The sequence below is a fragment of the Kogia breviceps genome, chromosome 1, assembly GCF_026419965.1.
Source record: "Kogia breviceps isolate mKogBre1 chromosome 1, mKogBre1 haplotype 1, whole genome shotgun sequence".
In the NCBI taxonomy this organism is placed as follows: Eukaryota; Metazoa; Chordata; class Mammalia; order Artiodactyla; family Physeteridae; genus Kogia; species Kogia breviceps.
In genome coordinates, this window is record NC_081310.1 from 180,362,729 (window position 1) to 180,384,364 (window position 21,636).

Sequence of the window (21,636 nt, forward strand, 5' to 3'; positions counted from 1 at the left end):
TTTCTCCCATTTTGCTGATGAAGCACAGAGAAATCCAAGTAAATTGCCTGTGTGTAAATAGTAGAATGTGGTATAATTCCATACAAATAAAAACAAAACAAAAAAAATTAAAGAGTTCTGGATACAGACACTGAATATAATTTTTTTTTTTTGCGGTATGCGGGCCTCTCACTGTCGTGGCCTGTCCCATTGCGGAGCACAGGCTCCGGACGCGCAGGCTCAGCGGCCATGGCTCACGGGCCCAGCCGCTCCGCGGCACGTGGGATCTTCCCGGACCGGGGCACGAACCCATGTCCCCTGCATCGGCAGGCGGACTCTCAACCACTGCGTCACCAGGGAAGCCCAATATAATTTCTCATGCATGTAATTTTCCTTTCCACTTCCTCCCCTCCCAGTCCCATTGCACTAAACCTTCAGTAAAGGATTATTTTAAAGCATAAGGAAAGGGAGAGGGGGTAATAAATACAACAGAATTTTGCAGGTGAGAAAGCAAATGAATGAGTGTTAATAGGCCCGGCAGACCCAAGAATGCAGAATCCTGGACCAGAAACTGGAGAAAGCTGAGAAGCAGCCTGGATATATTCAAGAATTAACCAGTGGTATCCCTGGAGGTGGGGGTGAAGAACAGCTTAAGTAAGAAGGACTAGTTGAAGGTCAGTTGGCTTCCCTCACCATACCCTCTAGGTGACTGCCCCTCCTCCACCTCAGCAGAAGTATGGAAGTTTATTCTCTTGAGAGAGTAAAACAATCTCTGGAGTAATACAGGTCACCAGGAACAGTTAAGAGCATCATACTGAAAAAGAAGCAATCAGTAGACTTTTTCCACACTCTGCTCCTGGAATTCTGGTAGCCAACCTTTACCTCCTGGGAAGATGTATCTTCTTCTTTGGGGAAAATGAAGCCCAATATGAAAGATGTAAAGATAATGGCACTGAGGTCTTCCAGCTAATGGTCCCTCATGGTCATTGGTTCATGGACAAATGACCTCACAGTCAGTGATTCTCCCCTTCATGCACAGAGTTTCCAATCAGCTTTTAGTCCCCCACTTTTATTCATGAGCAGGAAGCCAAGGATTATGGGACATGAGGATTGCCTCTATCAGGAAAGAAAGAGATGAAAACAAAGAGAAGAAAGAAACTTGGAAGAAACTGAGACAATGCAGAGAAAATAAAAAATTTAAAACTATCTTGCATAGCCTCAGCTAGAAGAAAAGATATCTGAGTATATGAAAAAATAGCAATAAACAATAATAAAGTATATTCAGAAGGGGAAAAAAGTTCTTTGAAATGAAAAAAACATGGAAGCAGAAGCGAGAGCCCAATAGAAAGAATGGAAGATAAAGTTGAGGAAATCCCCTAGAAGTATAGCAAAAAGACACAGATATGGTAACTAGGAGGAAAAAAGATATGAAAATTAGAGAACCAGTCAAGGAAGTGTAACAGTTGAATAAAAGTTTCATAAAGAGAGAATATATAAAAAAGAGTTGAGGAAATCATAAAATAAGGAGTACCCAGGACAATAAATGAGAATAGACCCACATTAAGACCCACACACTGTGAAATATCAGAACACTGTTGACAAAGACAAGATTCTATAATCTTCTAAGAAGATAAGAAACTGGTCCCAGATAGAGGCTCAGGGATCAGAATGGCTTCAAGACCTTCAGACCTAGAAGTAGAAGAGAAAGGAAGAATACCTTCAAAATTCTGAAAGATGATGATTTTCAACCTAGGATCCTATACCGTGTTAAACCATCAATACCATCATTAAAACAAATGGATAAGACACAATCAGATATACAAGGTGTTGGGAATTTCCTAGTGGTCCGGTAGTTAGGACTTGGCGCTTTCACTGCTGTGGGCCTTGGTTCAATCCCTGGTCGGGGAACTAAGATCCTTCAAGCTGCACGGCCTGGCCAAAAAAACAAAAAAGATATACAAGGTGCTAAAAAACTTTACTTCGGACTTTTCTGGTGGCATAGTGGTTAAGAATCTGCCTGCCAATGCAGGGGACACAGGTTCAAGCCCTGGCCCGGGAAGATCCCACATGCCGCGGAGCAACTAAGCCCGTGTGCCACAACTACTGAGGCTGCATGCCACAACTACTGAAGCCCGCATGCCTAGAGCCCGTGCTCTGCAACAAGAGAAGACTTTACTTCTAGTGCATTCTTTCATAAGACATGGCCACCAAAACTAGAGGGCAAAAAAAGATAGAGAAAGTTATGGAGTAGATGGTAAAAGTTTTCATCACAAGGGGAAAAAATTGTGCAGTGATGGATGTTAACTAGACTTACTGTGATTGTTTTGAATGTATACATATATTGAATCATTATGTTGTACACCTGAATTAATACAATGTTATATGTCAGTTAAATCTACATTTTTGTTTTAGAAAAGAGAAAGAAAGTTATGGGATTCAGGAAACAGGAGAGTCAACACAGGAGAGAAGCAAAGAGAATTCCCAAGTGGCTGTAAGGAAGATTCTAGGATGACAACTGTGCTCCAGACATAGCATCTGGATGCCACCTATCCAGATTGGAGCACTATGACTCAGGAGAGAGACACACTGAAGACTGTTGCATTCAAGAACTCTGCTGCTCTTGTATCCTCTTTTGTGTCTGCCTCAAAGTAACAGAACAATCCCTCAAAATCTAAGTTGTAACAAAGTGGAGTGTATTTCAAAGAGTAGATGTGATATACATATATATATATGAATATTACTCAGCCATAAAAAGAATGAAATAATGCCATTTGCAGCAACATGGATGGACCTAGAGATTATCATACTAAGTGAAGTAAGCCAGACAGAGGAAGACAAATATCACATGATATTGCTTATATGTGGAATCTAACAAAAAAAGTGATACAAATGAGCTTATATGCAAAACAGAAATAGACCCAGAGACACAGAAAACAAATTTATGGTTACTAAAGGGAAAGGGGGGGGATAAATTAGGAGACTGGGATTAATATATACATACTACTATATATAAAATAGGTAACCAATGAGGACCTACTGTACAGCACAGAGAAATATACTCAATATTTTGTAATAACCTATAACGGAAAAGATTCTGAAAAAGAATATATATGTATATATGACTGAATCTCTTTGCTATATACAGGGAAAAGAATCTGAAAAAGAATACATATATATATGTGTCACAACTACTGAGCCTACACTCTAGAGCCCGTGAGCCACAACTACTGAGCCCAAGAGCCGCAACTACTGAAGCCCATGTGCCTAGAGCCTGTGCTCCGCAACAAGAGAAGCTACTGCAATGAGAAGCCCGCGCACCACAACGAAGACCCAACGCGGCCAAAAATAAATAAATAAATGAATAAATTTATTTTTAAAAAAATCAGAGCACAGACAGGGTGGAAAATTCCAGATACCCATTATTCCCCTACGAAAGCAATGATCTCTTACTGTTTTTTCTTTAACTATTATTACTTTTCAGTTACATAAGAAATATACATTCATCGTTTTTTTTTTTAAAAAAAGACAGGCAGAAACAATAAAAAGTACAGCTTATTTCCAACACCAAGCAAAGACCATTAACATTTTGAAGTATTTACCCTCACACCATTTTCTCTATAAAACATGTTTTATAAAATAGCACACCAGGGAATTCCCTGGTAGTCCAGTGGTTAGGACTCCATGCTTCCACTGCAGGGGACACAGTTTCTTTCTTTTCTTTTTTTTTTTTCAGGGTATTAAGGCAAACAGGGTCACCTAGAATCTTTATTCAAACGGGAATCAGCACTTGGACAGAAATCACAGTTCAACAGCAAAAACTTTCTCTTGCAAGTGCTAAGCCACGGCCCCTCCCCACGGCCATCTGCCCATAGCAATTATCCCTGTCTGCTTTCCAGCTTCACGGCCCCTGCCCTGCCTGCCCTGGCTGAGCCAGAACTCCTGACCCATCACAGGAGGGGGAGGGAGGGCCACAGCAGCTCGGCTTCTGCACACCCAAGTGGACCATGGCCTCCTGGCTAAGCAGGCACCGCATCCTCTCTGGCGCCCTCTGAGGCCTCAGCCTCTGGCAGCATCAGATCTGAGCCAAGCTGAGCCTCCTAAGGACGGCGGGGAGGAGGGCTTCCGGGGGAGTCGAGGGAAGGAGGGCCAGGGCTGGGGAAAGGTGCCTTCCAGCTCCCGGGCCCCCACCTAGTGCAGAGGCCCAGAGGCCTGACTCCTGATCTTGCCCCAGCATCCCCTCCGCAGAAGGTCAGTATATCTTCTGCCGACTGAGTAGAATGGCCTCTTTGATGAAGGAGAAGACAACCAGGATCCCTAAGCGTTTGCCCCGCTCGCCTTTGGTGAAGTAATTGGAGACCACATCATCTCCAGGCTGCATGGTGGCAGGCAGGACGTTCTCCCCAGCCGACGGTGACACAAAGAACGCAAACGGGATTATCCACAGACAGAAAGTGAAACAGGCCAGGACCTCTGAGAAAGGATAATATTCCTCTGCAAAAAACGGAAACGCTAGGTAATGATTCACCACCACTAGCCCGCACGACAGGATGAAGTTAGGCGAGGTGAGCATGATGAAGGGGAAGGTCTGGAGGAGGCCAGAGTAGACCAGGTAGACCAATCCTGTAGGTGGGGAAGTGCTCGAAAACGCAGAGGCCAATCAGCACAGCTGTGGAGAACCAGACCCTATATTCTATGATCCTGCGGGTGGCCACTGTGTATTCTTCTATCAATTCTGCCAGGTAATAGAGTCCGGCTGCGACGGCCAGCGTGATGAAGAGCGACAGCCAGCTCAGCACATACATGAACCACGTGGCGCCCTCGCCCCGGCCGCCCACCCCCCGACAGCCGGGATGGGCCTGCGCGCTCCGGCTCCGCTCCGGCGACATGGAGCCTCCGCCACCGCCGCCGCGTTCCCGCCCCCGGGACACAGTTTCGATAACTGGTTGGGGAACTAAGATCCTGCAAGGTGTGGGGGAAAAAAAAGAAAAAAAAAAAAAAATCATACCATACACGTTGTTTTTAAACTTTTTTTTCCCCCACATAATAATTATAACTCATATCTACATAATGTTTACTATGGGTCAGGTACAATTCCAAGTAGTTTTACATGTAATAATTCATTTAGTCCTCATGATAATTCTATAAGGAAGGCGATATTAGTACTCCCATTGAATGAGGAGACTGAAGCAGAGAAGTAATTTGCCTAAGGTCACAAAGTCAATAAGTTAACGAACTGGCACATTTTTCCATGTTGCTAAATTCATTTTCCACACATTTTCTTTTTTTTGAATGGCTGCACGATATCCATGCAGCCATTTTGTGGATGAAGTATCATTTAATTATTCCACTTACTTTTATGAGACATCTAGATTATTTCCATTTTTTGATTTATACAATCACTAACATGGTAATGTAGTGTAAGATGCCTTATACTATACCTTTGTGCACAATCCTTAATTATTTCCTTAGGCTAACTGCCCTCAAGAACAGTTGCATTGATTTTTATTTTCTCCAAAGAGGTGTTCCTTTCTCTATGTTCTCCATGACCTTAAATGTAAAATTTATCACTTTTGTCTACAGCAACATTTTATAATTCATTTTACCAGTTCTGAGAAATAAATCCAAGCACTAAAGGATGAGTGATTTCTCTAGAGTAAAAGAGTCAGGGTCTAAAATCTACCCCCTTTCCATGCTCTCCTGCTTTTCACAGATGCTGAACCTCATGGCTTATACACTAACTCATTGCAGAGGAATGAGAAGTGTTAACCTGGGACAAACCAGCTAATGCAGGCAAGATTCTTATGGTCTCCAAGTCAGCATGCACTAATTCACTTACTCATTCATTCAATAAATATTTGAAAGGTTAGTATATGAGTAGTACTAAGCAGGGGTTATGGTATTCACAGAAAAAAATATTTAGAACAAGGCTAAATAAAACATTTAGCATATAACGTGGCACACGATAATTGCTCAATAAATCAGTATTTATGTCAGGTACTCTGCTAAATGCCAAATAAGTGTATTATCTCCTTTAATCTCTACAACAACCTCCAGGAACTGTTGTGGTTTTTTAAAAAAAAATCATCCCCATTTTGCAGATATGAAGACTGAGGCCTAGAGAGATTTACCCAGCTTGAGCAACATACTTGTGGTGTTCAGATTTGAACTGAAGACTCCAGAGTCTGTGCTCTTAGTCATTATACTATATTACAAAACACAATTTCTCCCCTTAAGAAGCATATAGCCTTATTAATAATACTAAAATTGAAAACAGCTATCAAGTGTTAAGCACTTATGTGCTAAGCACTGTGCTAGGCCTTTATGCATATTGATCATTTAATTCATATGACAACTCTATGAAATACTCTTGTAATTATGCTTGTTTTTTACATGAGAAAATAGATATTCTGAGAGTTTAAATAACTTGCCCAATATACAAATAGCTCTTAAATAGTAGCACTAGAAGCCAAGATATACAAAGAATTACTGTATAGGGAACATGATGAAATGTAAAACAAGTGATGCTATTTAGCTACCATCCAGTTGCAGAAGTCACAGGAAAGAGACTTCGTGACCATCTTGTGTTCCAGGAATGATCACGGAAGGATACAAAGGGAAAATCCTGGTGGTTTGTCAGGCCCTGTGTTGAAAGCCTTCACAAAGGTCAGTTCATTATATCTTCTTTGTGATGAATGTATTATTATTATTCTAAATTTGACAGACGAGGAAATGGATTCTCTGGAAGGTGATGCAATATGTCCAAGGTCACATAGCTAGTAAATGGCATAGAACTAGAACCTATTTGTCTCTCAAATCTGAGCCCTTAAGCACTGTGTTACATGCTTTCCATTATTTGATCTTGCTTTTTGGTTGTGTAGGTGTCACATAGCCAGAGATGAGTGGAAAAGGCAAAAGTGAAAGGGTATTAAGGAAGATAATACATAAGCAAGAGTATTGAGTTACAGCCAAGAAAAAGGAAGCAGACCTTCTTGTTCAGTGCTAAAGATTCATTTGTTTGGGGAAGGAGCCCTTTGGTTGCATACCTTTGGTGACTACACAAACGGTATAAATGTCTGTTTCTGCCATTATAATGGCAGCTATTAAAGACAGGGACTGTATCTTAGCCTCTGCTGTAACCCAGTGTCTAGCATAGTGCTTAGCTTGTAGTTCCAGCAGAGAGGTTGGAAAAATAGGGAGAAGTCACATTGCATAGATCTCTGGATGGCAATTAAGGTAGTCCACAGAGCAAATACCCTAAACAAAATAATAGGTACTCCAATCCAACAGGGCATTTAAAGGATAAAATCATGATGCACAGGAGTTATCCCAGGAGTACTAGGATGGCCCAACAGCAGAAAATCTGTCAATATAATTCACCACATTGATGGACAAAAGGGTAAAAATTATGGTTTTTTTCATACTTAGAGAAACTTGATGCAGTAGCATTAAGGTCAGGACTAAGTCATGGATGCTCGTTATTAGTGTTATCTAGCATCTTGGAGAGTCTGGCCAATTCTTTTAGATGAGAAAAAGTGAAAGATGTATGTACTCTTTTGCTTGCCATTCTTGCCAATGATATGATAGTCTATATGGAAAACACAATATAATCAACAGGCAAACTATCAGAACTATAAAAGTTATTATCAAGTTTGCAAGAAGAGAAATCATCTTACAAAATTCAATAGTGTTCTTCTCTATTAGGAATAACAACCTTAAAATGTAATAAAAAATATAACACAATCTACAGTAGCAACTAAAGTCTATAGCAAAGATCTGCAAACTCTTTCTGTAAAGAGCAAACAGTAAATAGTTTCTGTTTGGCAGGTCATGTGGTCTCTGTTGCAGCCATTCAACTCTGTCACTGTTGAACAAAAGCAGCCATAGACACTATTAAATGAATGAATGTGGATGTTCCAATAAAATTTTATTTACAAAACCAGAGCACAGGCTGACATGCACAGGTGTAGTTTGCCAACTCCTGGTCTATAGTCATTGGCCTAAAAACTGTGGACTGAAGAAAAACGCACGACCTAAAAGTTGCAAGTTAAGTTTTATTCGGGACCTGAGGACTAGAGCCTGGGAGACAGCCTCTCAGATAGCTCTGAGGAACTACTCTGAAGAGGTAAGGGGGGAGCCAGGATATATAGGAGAGTTTTTGCTGAAAAACCACGTAGACGAACATCAAAAGATCACTGCTAATCACAAGAAACAAACATCTCAAGTTAGTGATTTTAGAGCTTTTCTACATATGGGAAGATGCAAGATTCTGGGCTCACTGAAATTTTTCCTTAGATATGCAGCTTAACTCTCTAGGGCCAGTATCTAGAGCACAGAATATTTCCTATTTTCCTCTATCCTGAATTCTCCTCAGGGTGCACTGCTGTGGGTGTGGGGAGGTGGCTGTAGTGCCTGATGCCTTGATGGCAGGCAACATTTATTGTTTACTGGAATGGCAGGCAAACTTCCCTTACCACAAAGCAATGCCTAAGAAGTTTATCAAGGAAAAAAACTAAACTCCATTCAGGGACATTAGAAGGCCTGAATAAATGTCATAATTCAGATAACTTCAGTAGTGTAAAGATTTTATTCATTTGTTTAACAAATATTCAGAGTGGCCACCATACGCCAGGCATTGTTCTGGGTACTAGGGGTGCAGCAGAGAACAAAACAGGGCACCTATCCTCACGAATTTTACATCTTTAGCAGAGAAGCAGTGATTAAATAATCTAAAGTTGGATAGTAATAAATGCTATGAAAAAGATTAAATAAGAGAAAGAAAGAGTGATGACGAGTGAGGGTGCTACTTAATTTAGGATGGTTAGGGAAGGCTTTCCTGATGTTTCAGCAAAGACCTGAAAGAGATGAAGGAAGCCTGACACATTGAATTCTGGTGAGGAACTGTTCCATGCAAAGATGTCAGTTCTCCCCCAAATTAATCTATATGTGTTCAATGAAATTCCAATAAAAATTCCAGTAGTAATGTTGAGAAACTAAAACCCAGTCTAAAATGAATATGAAAGAATAAAGGTCTATGAAAGCTAAGTCTATTTTCAGAGGGAAATAAAAGTAGGGAGACCTGCCCTACTGGTAGAACTGGCTCTACCACGAAGCCACAGTAATAAAAATATTGTGTTGCTGGCACTGAAACAAAGAAAAGGATCAATGAAATAGAATGGAGAGCTTATAAATAAAGTATATACATGGGAACTTATTATGTGATAAAGGTGGCATCACAAAACACTGGAAAGATTGTTTTTCTGACAGTTATAGAAAAACGAATTCACTGTATAGAGAAAAAAGCTGAATTTTTACTTGAAACTATGTTAAAAGTGGACTCCAGATGGATTAAAGACATAAATGTGAAAGTTAAAACTATAAAGCTAATATTAGAAAATACAGGAAAATCTGTTACCCAGGTGTAAATAAAGACTTCCTAAACAAGACCCCAAATTCTAAGGTCAAAATTTAGGACATCTGCTTAATTAATGACATCACAAAGTTAACATGAAGGTTGCAGACTGGGAGAAGGTATTTGCAATGTTTAAAACAAACAAGTAATAAAGTCTAGAATATACACACAATTCCTACAAACTAAGAAGACAGGAAATCAAATTTTAAAAAAGTAGGCAAAGGATATAAATAGGCACTGGAAGAAAGTATTTGCAATGTTTAAAACAAATAAAAGAATGTCTAGAATATACAAAGAATTCCTACAAATCAACAAGACAGGAAATCAAATAGGAAAATAAGCAAAGGATATATAAATACCTTAGTTTCACATACTAAGCATACAAAAAAAAAAGAAAAAAAGCCTCAAACTTAATTATAATCAGAGAAATGCAAATCAAGACAGCCAAGAGCTGCCACTTTACTTCCACCAGACTGGCAAAAATTAATAGCACTTATGTTTGTTTTTGTTAATCTGTAGACAAGGACTTATAGATGGGTGCAAAAATAAATCCTCTTTTGCAACCTAGAACTCATTGCTCAGTATGAGTTTTGATACAGATAAGAAGGAACATGGTACCTGAAACAGATTCAAGTGGTGGGGGTATTGATAAACACAAAGGTTGCTTCCAAGACTAAAGAATTGATAATTTAAAAGCTTAAGATATGTGGGAAATTATCAGCTACGCTGATTTAGTACTCTTATGTTGACATGAAACAAAGATGACTTCCTTTTTTAGGCTTTTATCTTGAGAACACAGTGTCTGGACTTTAAAAAGGTATTGGCATATCCCATCGATCTGTACTGTTCTAAGCTATGGTAGCTTAGGAGTGAATATGATTTGAACTTAATGCATGTTTAGAGGGTGTCTAAAATTCAGAAGCAGGCAGATCCATTTCTTCTGACCCTAAACATGGTCCAAAAGTAAATTGCTTGAGGAAATTGGATCCCAAAGATCACAGGCGGGGTATTTTGAAGTATGTCCATATTCCATTGGAGATCAAAGAAGCCCAACTAAAAGAATGGGAGAGGGGCTTCCCTGGTGGCGCAGTGGTTGAGAATCCGCCTGCCGATGCAGGGGACACGGGTTCGTGCCCCGGTCCGGGAAGATCCCACATGCCGCGGAGCGGCTGGGCCCGTGAGCCATGGCCGCTGAGCCTGCGCATCCGGAGCCTGTGCTCCGCAACGGGAGAGGCCACAACAGTGAGAGGCCCGCGTACCACCAAAAAAAAAAAAAAAAAAAAAAAAGAATGGGAGATTGACTGACTGACATGACAGCTGTGGACTGAGCAAAAAAATTCTTTTTGAAAGGGCTATCTTGAAGAGTATGACTCAAACACTGGAGGAACTAAGGTGATCGGCAGTGGAAGGAATCAGAACGTGTGAAATTCCTTAAAAATTTACTGACTTAAATAATTTGCCATGTATAAAAACATAAAAAAAGAAAAAGAAAACTGGAAAAAATGGGAAAGATGCTAACACCGAAGATTGGTGGTTATGAGTTCTTATGTACTGCTGATAGGAATTAGCACGGCCATTCTGAAAAGTTACCTGGCCATTTTTGGCAAATTGAGCACGCCCAATTGCATAGTTCAGAGGAATATTCACGTCAATATACAAACTTGCCTATTTTTGCTTTTTTTTGTTTTGGCCACTGTGCGGCATGGCATGTGGGATCCTTAGTTCTCTGACCAGGGATCGAACCCATGCCCCCCGCAGTGGAAGCGTGGAGTCTTAACCACTGGACCGCCAGGGAAGTCCCTATTTTTGCATTTTTAATAGTAATAGAGAGTTGAAGGCAATCTAGAGTTCTATCATCAAAAGAGTGAATGAGAGGGAAGAGATATGGGGACATATGTATATGTATAACTGATTCACTTTGTTGTAAAGCAGAAACTAACACACCATTGTAAAGCAATTATACTCCAATAAAAATGTTTTAAAAAATTAAAAAATAAACTTATATTTAAATAAATAAATAAATAAAGTAAAAAAAAAAAAAAAAGAGTGAATGAGTAAAACATGGTGGATGCACAGTGGTTATGTACCTGGAATCTGGAGCTAGACCTCTGAAATTGAAATTCAGGCTCCACCACTTACAACAGAAGTAAAAATTTGAGTAATCTGCACCTCATTTTTATCTACAAAATGGGAGTAATAATATCTACCTCACAGGGTTGTTGGGAGAAGTATATGAGTTAAAACATTTAAACCATCTGAAACAGAGTTAAGCACTATTTAAGTACTAATATTACTGTTAACATGAAAGCATATGCAAATGCAAGTTGTAAGTTAGGTTTACGTACAGCAACAAGAGAATATCACAAAAGCAATAATAATTTTAAAAAGTAAGAAAAAGAACATTTATTTATTTATTTTTGGCTGCGTTGGGTCTTTGTTGCTGTGCGTGGGCTTTCTCTAGTTGCGGCGAGCAGGGGCTTCTCTTGTTGTGGAGCACCGGCTCTAGGTGCGCGGGCTTCAGTAGTTGTGGCACGCCGGCTCAGTAGTTGTGGCTTGTGGGCTTAGTTGCTCCACAGCATGTGGGATCTTCCCGGACCAGGGCTTGAACCTGTGTCCCGTGCATTGGCAGGCGGATTCTTAACCGCCGAGCCCGCAGGGAAGTCCCAAAATGGAACATTTATGGCATAATATCATTTATGTGGATTGAACATACTTATATAACTCTACAGATTTTACAAGCATCACAGACATACACTGAACATATCAGAATGGGTGCCTATAGGATAGAATGAGAATAGAGTTTAGGAATAAAGTGGAAGACTACAAAATAAGAAAGTGGCCTTGCTTGAATCATCCTGCTAATATGCTATGAAAGGAGGAACAAGATTTACTCATGAAATCTGCAACTGAAGGGGGTAAAAGCTATCTTGAAAATATGCAAGGGAAAGCCAAGAAAAGGATCCCAGAGCCAGAGAAATAACCAGCTAACCAACTTGGAAGCTACCCTAACTTTGAACTTACCCTTAAATGAGATAACACCATCCTTACCGTTTAAGGCAGCTTTGGATAGGTTTTCTGTTACTTGCCCAAAACCTCTTAACAGAGTATTCATACGATCTTTCGAGTGGCAAACCGAGGTCCAAAGAGAATTATGATCTATCCAATGTAATACCTCAACTGGGGTATCATCTCAGTGGAGGTTCCAGAAGAAAATGAAAATTTTGAGTGACCAACAATTTTTAAAAGGCCAAACTCTCTCCAGTGTTAATTAAAAACTCTACAAGTGGGCTTCCCCGGTGGCACAGTGGTTTAGAATCCGCCTGCCAATGTAGGGAACACGGGTTCAAGCCCTGGTCCGGGAAGATCTCACATGCCGCGGAGCAACTAAGCCCGTGTGCCACAACTACTGAGCCTGTGCTCTAGAGCCCTCGAGCCACAACTACTGAGCCTGCGTGCCACAACTACTGAAGCCCGCGTGCCTAGAGCCCACACTCCGCAATGAGAAGCCCGTGCACCGCAACAAAGAGTAGCCCCCACTCACCGCAACTAGAGAAAGCCCGCGTGCAGCGATGAAGACCCAACGCAGCCAAAAATAAAAAAAAAACCAAAACGCTATAAGTATTAAAACGATCAACATTTATCCCACTCAGAACTGTTATTTCTAAAAATCCATTAAAAGTCAAATGATAAATAGGAAATTATATAAAAGCTGTTTACAACTTAATAAAGACAAACAATGAAGAAAAGGGAATTCACATAAGAAAAAAATGTCCAATAACCATATAAAAATTTAAACCTCACTGATGAGTATTTTTAAAAGAAAATTGAAACCAGTTACCATTTATCATGAAATGGGAAAAATAAGTTTTCACCGTCACACCCACCTTTGGCAACTGTGTTGGAAAACTGGTAGGAATGAAAACTGGGACATTTCTGGAAGGCATCTGGCAATGCATGGTGGAAGACTTAAAACAAGGCACACTCTCTGACTCAGCAGTTTCCTGGAATTTATCCGAAAGAATCATCATGGATGACAACAGAAATTTAATTAAAAACACTAGCATCACAGGACAGTTTATAAAAGCAAAAAATTGGGATCAAACTAAAATTCCCAAAGTAGGGGAAATCAATTAAGTTACGGAAAATCCAAATGATAGGATACAAATAGCAGTTACAATTATCAGTATTTAAATACAAGCTCTGCTAATTTGTAGCTGTATAGCTCAGGGAAAGCTAATTACTCTCTCTGCACCTCAGTTTCCCTGTAAAAAATGGGTCTGTTGTGAGGATTAAATTAGTAAACATACCTAAAGCACTTAGGATAGCACTGATACATAATAATAACACAAAAAATGTTTTTTAACAGAAGAGGGACTTCCCTGGTGGCACAGTGGATAAAACTCTATGTTCCCAATGCATGGGACCCAGGTTCTGTTCCTGGTCAGGGAACTAGATCCCACACGCATGCCGCAACTAAGAGTTCACATGCCACAACTAAGGAGCCTGCCTGCTGCAACTAAGGAGCCCACATGCTGCAACTAAGGAGCCCTGGAACTGCAACTAAGTAGCATGCCTGCTGAAATTAAGACCAGGAGCAACCAAATAAATAAATAAATAGTTAATTAATTTTTTTTTAAACCAGAAAAATATTGTAGTCTAATGTCCTGGAAAGATGTTAATGATAAATTAAACAAAAAAAGGAGATTACAAACCAGTATATATACAATATTTTTCTAAAATAAATATATCTCATATACATAAATTTCCAAAAATAAAGACTAGAAGGATATAAAACAAAATAAAAATAGTACATCTCTTTGAATAACAGGATTACAGGTTATTTTTCTTATTTTTGTCTGAATTTAAATTTTTTTCAATTATAAATATGTGCTACTTTTATGAAAGGTAAAAACTATCATCTCTATCAAAATTAAAACAAAAAACTGTCATATATTTGCTCCAGTTGATGAGTCCCTCCCAAATTAGCAGGGGAATGGGGTAAAGAATCAGAATGATAGTCATTTCTCTTTATAGCCTTTATTACTGCACAATACAAACTCAGTCTCTGTTTTACAAACTTACACAGAAATGGCAAAACAATGAAAAGATTTTTATTCCCCAAAGCTATTTTATTCCAGTTTCCCCTCTTTATGCAGAGGGATTATCTAGATTCTCCATGTCATCCTCAGCCTTTAATTTAGAAAGGCTGTCACAAAAGTGAACTGGCCATATGTGGAAAACAGTGCAAAGAACCAACTAAGTTCTCATTGTCCTCCTTTATGAGGGAAGAATGCCTGGCTGGCAGTGGTGAAATAGGGCAATTATAACATCTTTTTTTGTAACAGCTGAGGACAAGCCCCAGTGGTGGACAGACTGCCTTGTCACATGAGCCTTTTGGGGTCTATTTTCTCTAGGTGAACCAGAGGTTTCAGCTGCTCTGCAAAGTTCCTCATGTCATCAGACACCACGTCCTGCCCAGCTGGTGCAACAACACTTAGTTCCACAAGGTAGGAGAGTGACAAGGCCTCAGTGTTGTCTGTGTTCCCTGGTGTCAAGATGCGGAAGATCTTGTACACCATGATCTTCATGATGCCCTTACGGAACAGGTGTCCCCTGGCAACAAACTCATGGTCCATGCGGAAGCCCATTTCCATCAGGAAGTCAGTAAGGTTCTCAGATGTTGCAATGTCCACGCAGTTACGCACCAGGGCATGGCGGTTCTTGTCTCCCATTTCTGGCTGTCCCAGGTAGCGCAGATGCCAGGGTGCCCCTGCCCTATCCATAGAGCGTCGAGCCCTTAGAACAAATGGACTGGCCTGCTGGCCCTTAAGGAGGAATACCATCTCATGGTCAAGGAAAGTCTCAGGTTCCATGTTATCACACAAACCACGAAGGCGGTGGATGAGGCTTTCCAAGCTGTGATCTAAAACACTTCCTGAAGAAGGAAAAAAGTACCATTGAGTCCCATCTTTCATTATGGGTAATGGAAATAGCAAAAGATTGAAAAAACTTAAATGAAAAATCAGAACAGTTTAGTGCAATGTTTTGTAAAGCACAGGCCCAATATATGAGATTTTAGAGGGGTTATACTGCCAAGATATTATATAACAAGTTAATCCCTTTTCAATTTTTTGCATTGTCTTATTTGGTACTAGAATAGTTAGGCCTTCTCTAACAATGCTAATCTCCAGCAGGCTTTGGGCTTTAACAGGCAACAGTATCTACCTAGAATAATAATACTGTTTTGTCATTTATTTTAAAAATTATCTTCTAGTCTCAGAAAACAAAATTTTTCCATTGACAGAAAAAACATAACATTTCCTTTTCTTTTTTTTTTTCTTTTTGTGGTACGTGGGCCTGTCACTGCTGTGGCCTCTCCCGTTGCAGAGCACAGGCTCCAGACGCACAGGCTCAGCGGCCATGGCTCATGGGCCCAGCCGCTCCGTGGCACGTGGGATCCTCCCGGACTGGGGCACAAACCCGTGTCCCCTGCATAGGCAGGCGGACTCTCAACCACTGCGCCACCAGGGAAGCCCAACATTTCCTTTTTATGTAATATATTTAAGTAAAAGAGAATGAACTGCTTCAGAGAAATACACTGTCCTTTGTTCTCATCTTATTCTTCCTCCTGGCAGCATTTCACATGGCCGTTATATTATACCCATTTTGAAATCTATTCTTCCCTTGGCCTCTGGGACACAAATCTCTCTTGGTTCTTCACCTAACTCACTGACCATTCCTTTTAAGTCATCTTTGCTGGGTCTTCATCTTCCCAAAATATTGGAGGATCCTAGGACTCAATCCTGGTCTTCGTCTCTATCAACAATCTCTTCCTCCCTCGGTGACCTAATTCAGCCCTATGGTTTTAAGTATCATTTATGCTCCGAGGACTACCATATTTATATCTCATGAACTACAGACTCATACATTCAACTGTCTACCTAACTTCTCCACTTGGATGCCTAAGACATCTTCATCTTAACATGTTCAATATCAACCTGTTGATTTTTCCTCCAAAATCTTACTCCTCCTGTTTTCCCCATCACAGTAAATGGCAACTCTCTGCTTCCAGCTGCCCAACAAAAAACCACATAATCAGCTTTGTCTCCTTTCTTTCTCTCACATCCTACATCCACTCCGCATTTTTAAAATATATGCAGAATCCAGTTTACTTAATCATTTCCACCTAGTCCAAGTCTCCATCATTTCTTGCTTGGTCTTTGCAGTACACTGCTTCCATCCTTGCTTTTTTCTTCTCCATATAACAGCCAGCTGGTTTTTAGGACATAAGACAGATAATGACACTTCTCTGCTCCGAACCCTCCAATGGCTTCCCATGTCACTCAGAATAAATCCCAAATTCTTTACCACGGTCTACAAGGCCCTATAAATTGTGGTCTCTGCTACCTGACATTGATCATTTCCTTCTACTATCTCCCAGATCACTCTCTCCAACCACAGTGATTTTCCTGCTGTTTCCTAAAAATGCCAAGTGTTTGACAATGTATTTCTCTTCAGAGCCCCTTCCCTTAGTCCCTATGCTTAGAATGTTCTTCTCTCAGACACCTGCATATCTCACCCCATCACTTCATTCAGATCTTTGCTCAAATGTCACTTTATCAGAAATCTCTTTTCTCATTGCCCTAAATAAAAGAGCATTATCTCCCTCCAATCTCTTTCCACTTCCCTGCTTTACTTTTTAGCATTTAGCACCTCAATTTTTTAGTCATCTTTCAATATATCAATTATGTATTGACTTTTAAACATCTTTCTTCCTCTACTGCTGATACTTACTCCAATGCTAGGAACATATTCATTTATTGCCTAAATCTGTTAAAGTAAATAAAAATATACTACTGTAACTATGGTAAATATTGACAGTGGGACTCAAATGACTAGATTTTTGGAAATGGGTAGTGTTGGAGGGAAAGCAACAGATCAGATCCCTGTAATCATAGGACAGATGATGATGGGAGCAAGGAATGGGTCCTACATTGGATACATTGTGTCCTACATTCAGGACAGTGTCAGACATGTGTTTTTTTCATACTTCAAACATTTAAGGAGCTTTGTAAGTGCTGGTTCCTTCAACATATACTTACTGAATACTGTGCCAGGCACCATGCTAGGAAGTAGGGGGTCCAGCCCTCAAAGAGATTAGTTTAGTGGGGGAAACAAAAAATAAATAAGTAAAAAATTAAACAGAAATACAGGGAAATAAAAGGGAGATGGGATAGAGGAACTGATAGGGGTGGAGAAGAGGAGACCTCTCTGAGGGCTTGGAGTAGTCAGAGAAGGTCTCTCAAAAGGAAGGACAACTGAGCTGAGGACTGAGGGATAAAAATAAAATGGCTATTTGAAGGGCTGGAACAAAGTATAAGGGCAGAGGAATCAAGTGCAAAGGCCCAGAGGTAGGAAAGGGCCTGGGGAATGCAAAGAAATGAAGGGATATCAGTGTGGCTGAAGTGTGGTAAGCAAGATGGAAGATGACAATGAACTGAGGATTTGGGATGGGCCAAAGCACACAGGTCTTATGTACAGCTCATGCTAAAGGCTGTATTCTATGCTAAGGCCAATGGAAAGCTATTAGCTCCACACTTTATTCTCCACACAACAGGGAAAGAGATGACTGGATTTACATTTTAAAAAGATCATTCCAGGAAAACTGGTATAGACTCTTCAACAAGACATGGTCATGGGAAAAAAAAGTGGGAATGAGGGGAGACTGGTCCAAGTTAAAAGAGGCTTAAGAGACACAGTTATCAAATGTAATGCATGAAACGTGATTATATCCTGGATACAAAACACATTTTGAGGGCAAGATAGGGGGAAACTTTTGAATATGGACTAGATATTACATGATATTAAAAATACATTATTGAGCTTTCCTGGTGGCGCAGTGGTTGAGAGTCCGCCTGCTGATGCAGGGGACATGGGTTCGTGCCCCGGCCTGGGAAGATCCCACATGCCGCGGAGCAGCTAGGCCCGTGAGCCATGGCCGCTGAGCCTACGTGTCCAGAGCCTGGGCCCCGCAACGGGAGAGGCCACAGCAGTGAGAGGCCCACGTACTGAAAAAAAAAAAAAAAAAAAATCATTAATTTTTTAGATAATAATGATGGTATTGGGGTTATATGAAGGAAAATATCCTTGATTTTTATTTTTTAGAGATGCATACTGAAAATGTTTTGGGGTAAAATGTTATCAGATCTGAAACTGTCATTTTTTTAAAAAAAAATTTTTGGCTGTAAGGTATGTGGGAGCTTAGTTTCCCCAACCAGGGATCAAACCTGCACCCCCTGAAGTGGAAGTGCGGAGTCTTAACCACTGGACCGCCAGGGAAGTCCCTGAAACTGTCTTTAAAAACAGCAAAAGAAAAAAGAGAAAGCAAATATGGCAAAATGACAGAAACTGAAATCTAGATGACAGAAATGGAGTGTTCATTATATTAGTCTCTACTTTCTTTATGTTTGAATATTTTTAATACTAAAACAATTTTTTAAAAAAGACTACTAGCTGTTGTGTGAGAAGAGAAAGACAATCAAAAGCAGAAGCAATGAAAAAAAAAGTGGAAGAAATGTAATAAGTATAGGGTTACTAAAATAGTTCAGGCAAAGGATGATAAACCAAGGTGTGGTACTGCAGGTTGAGAAAAGACTTATTTAATACATATTTTGGAAGTAAAATGAATAGGATTAGAAATGGACTACATGTGGGGGTAAAGTAAAAAATGGACATTGACTCCTGAATGCGTGGCTCAAGCAACTGGTGAATGACAGTGGCACTTACTGAGATGGGAAAGACTGAAGGAGGTGCAGCTTGAGGAGTGAAAATTAACAACCCTATTTTGTTCACAGTAAGTTACTAAATGGATAATCTGAATTAAAGCCTAAACTCTTGCACTAAACATTGTATGACCTCCTGAAAATCATTACCCCCTCTGGGTCTTGAGTTTTCTCATCTGGGAAAGTTACTTCACTTCTATTTCCTGATCTATAAAATGGAGCTACTTAACAGTATCTTAGAATTACCATATGATCCATTAATCTCACTTCTGGGTATTTATCTGAGAGAATTTGAAGTAGGATCTTGAAGAGATATTTGCAAACCCATGTTCACTGAGCATTATCCACAATAACCAAGAGGTGGAAGTAACCCAAATGTCTGACAGATGAATGGATAAAGAAAATGTGGTACATACATACAATGGAACATTATTCAGCCTTTAAAAAGGAGATTCCCCCCCCCAAAAAAAAGGAGATCCTGTCACATGCTACAATATGGGTTAACATTGAGGACACTGTACTAAGTGAAATCAGCCAGTGATAAAACGACAAATACTGTAATGATTCCACTCATATGAGGTTATCTAAGGTAGTCAAAATTAGAAACAGAAAGTAGAAAGGTTGTTGCCAACGGCTGCAGGGAGGGGAAAGGAGGAATTAGTGTTTAACGGGAATAGAATTTCAATTCTGCAAGATGAAAAAGTTCTAGAGATCGGCTAACCAACAATGTGAAATACTTAACACTACTGAACTGTATGCTTTAAAATGTTTAATATGGTAAATTTAATGTTATGTATTTGTGACTATAATTAAGGGTAAATTGAAAAAAAAACCGGAGCCAGAAATTATGTAGGCTGCCTTTGTAGAACAGCTTCTCATCTCCGCGGAAGCTGAACAGAAAAGAGGAAAACAAGCTCCCCGGCTCACTCACCCTGCAGCAGGTACTCCATCATGTTAATGGTGCCCCCGGTGACAGGCATCATGGTGACTGGAGGTGCCTCCATGTTACCTGTTTAAGTTGAAAACGACAGAACTGGACTCGGAGTTCCCCGTCAAGTAAAGCACAGGATACACCTGGAGAAGAGTTATACTTGTTAATACATCAGAGAGGTGGAGAGACGCCAGATCTGCTTGGGTCATTGGCCTTGACATGAAAATATTCATTCATCCATACATTCAAAACTTTTTGAGTAACTGCTATAGGACAGTTTCAGGAACTGATGATACAGAAATACACAAAGGAGGCCTGATCATGCAGTTAACAGCATAATCTTTTAGTCTCAAGGTCTAAAATCTCTAACCGTTTTCTGTGCAATAACTAAGTCTCTTATTCTGGAACTCAATGTCTTCCTTCTAAAACGGGGCCAACGATATTTAACCCCCAAGGCTTTGTTGCTCAGACGACAATATGGACCTGCAATAATAGACAGATTGAAAAGTGACTTAAAGAATCTTGTCTACCCTTCAATTTATAGATGAGGATATTGAGATTTGGGGAGGAGCACAAGGACACACAGTAGGTCGGTGGCAGAAGCTAAACCAGACTAAAATCTATGCGTTCCACCTCTCTGAATCAAACGCCTTTTAAAGCTGGCCAGGCGGAAGTTCTTTTAATTGATTGTTTAGGTCCTCTCAAGCCAGCATCAACCGCGTGCCCACTTACACCAAAAACACACCTCAGCGCGCGTTCTAGCCTCTTCTCGCAAAGCGAGGAATTGTATCCACCCGAGCACCTCTGCGCTTTTCAGCGACAATTAGCCCCCAACCCTAAACCTGAAGACCCCGGGAGAGGGCGAGACTACCCCCTCCTCTTCCCACTTCCGGCAAAAAGCTTTCGTCGCTCAAACCTCTACACCACCACTCCGCGACGTAAGGGTGCCGAGAAGGCATAAAAATCCCCTCTGCTGTCCGGCAAGCAGAAGCGCACGCGCAAACTGTGATGCTTTGGAGAACTTGGCGGCTTTCTTTAGAACGTTCGTCTGGGAGTTACAGGGAGCCTTGACGTCATAGGCCGTCCTCCAGGAAAATATTTTTTCCTGGTGTGACGACCTGGAGATGTTTTTGTCCAGGAAATCTGTTGAATTGACAGGGGGAAAAGAGAGCTTGGGGAAGAGAGCTGCAGAAAAAGAGAAGAGATTGTTGTAAAACAAAACTTCTTTTGGTTGGGTACGTGAAGATAAAAAGGAAAGACACCTTTTACTGCTTAGCAAACTGTTCTGAACAATTGGGGAGCTCAGTAATACATTTAGTATTTGTTCACTGTTCTGTGTTTATTTTACCTCAATTTAAAAATATTGGGAGGTAAATAAATTCAATGAATATTTATTGAACGCTGCTATGTTCAAGCATATAAAATGCAGGCAAAGAGTGAGCTAGAGTGAGGTGATTGAGGCACTCACTCTTCTGGAGCGAAAAAATTTAAGGGGGCACCAAAAAACTCAGTAACAAAAAATTTTTAATGCAATA

At 40.3% G+C, this 21,636-nt stretch overlaps 1 protein-coding gene, 1 non-coding gene and 1 pseudogene across 2 annotated transcripts; 1 reads left to right on the plus strand and 2 right to left on the minus strand.

The window, feature by feature from the left end:
• Positions 1-2,071: 2,071 nt before the first annotated feature.
• LOC136792603 (protein TEX261-like) lies at positions 2,072-20,175 on the minus strand (annotated as a pseudogene).
• LOC131747141 (small nucleolar RNA SNORA40) lies at positions 9,877-10,002 on the plus strand. The gene has a single exon (XR_009332776.1). It is a non-coding gene; the product is annotated as a small nucleolar RNA SNORA40 (small nucleolar RNA).
• Positions 14,410-21,028, minus strand: MED18 (mediator complex subunit 18). Its single transcript, XM_059036837.2, has 3 exons — positions 20,847-21,028; positions 20,102-20,244; positions 14,410-15,323 (listed from the first exon to the last, which is right to left on the minus strand). The coding sequence occupies exons 2-3, from the start codon at positions 20,172-20,174 to the stop codon at positions 14,770-14,772; spliced, it is 627 nt and encodes a 208-aa protein (XP_058892820.1). The 5' UTR covers positions 20,175-20,244; positions 20,847-21,028; the 3' UTR covers positions 14,410-14,769.
• Positions 21,029-21,636: the final 608 nt, after the last annotated feature.

Bases quoted from the DNA above. Each gene is read 5' to 3' on its own strand.
- MED18 (XM_059036837.2), bottom strand. From the start codon at position 20,174: ATGGAGGCACCTCCAGTCACCATGATGCCTGTCACCGGGGGCACCATT. The intron at 15,324-20,101 runs GTGAGTGAGCCG...TTCCTTCTTCAG, and splicing joins GATGGAGTACCTGCTGCAGG to GAAGTGTTTTAGATCACAGC.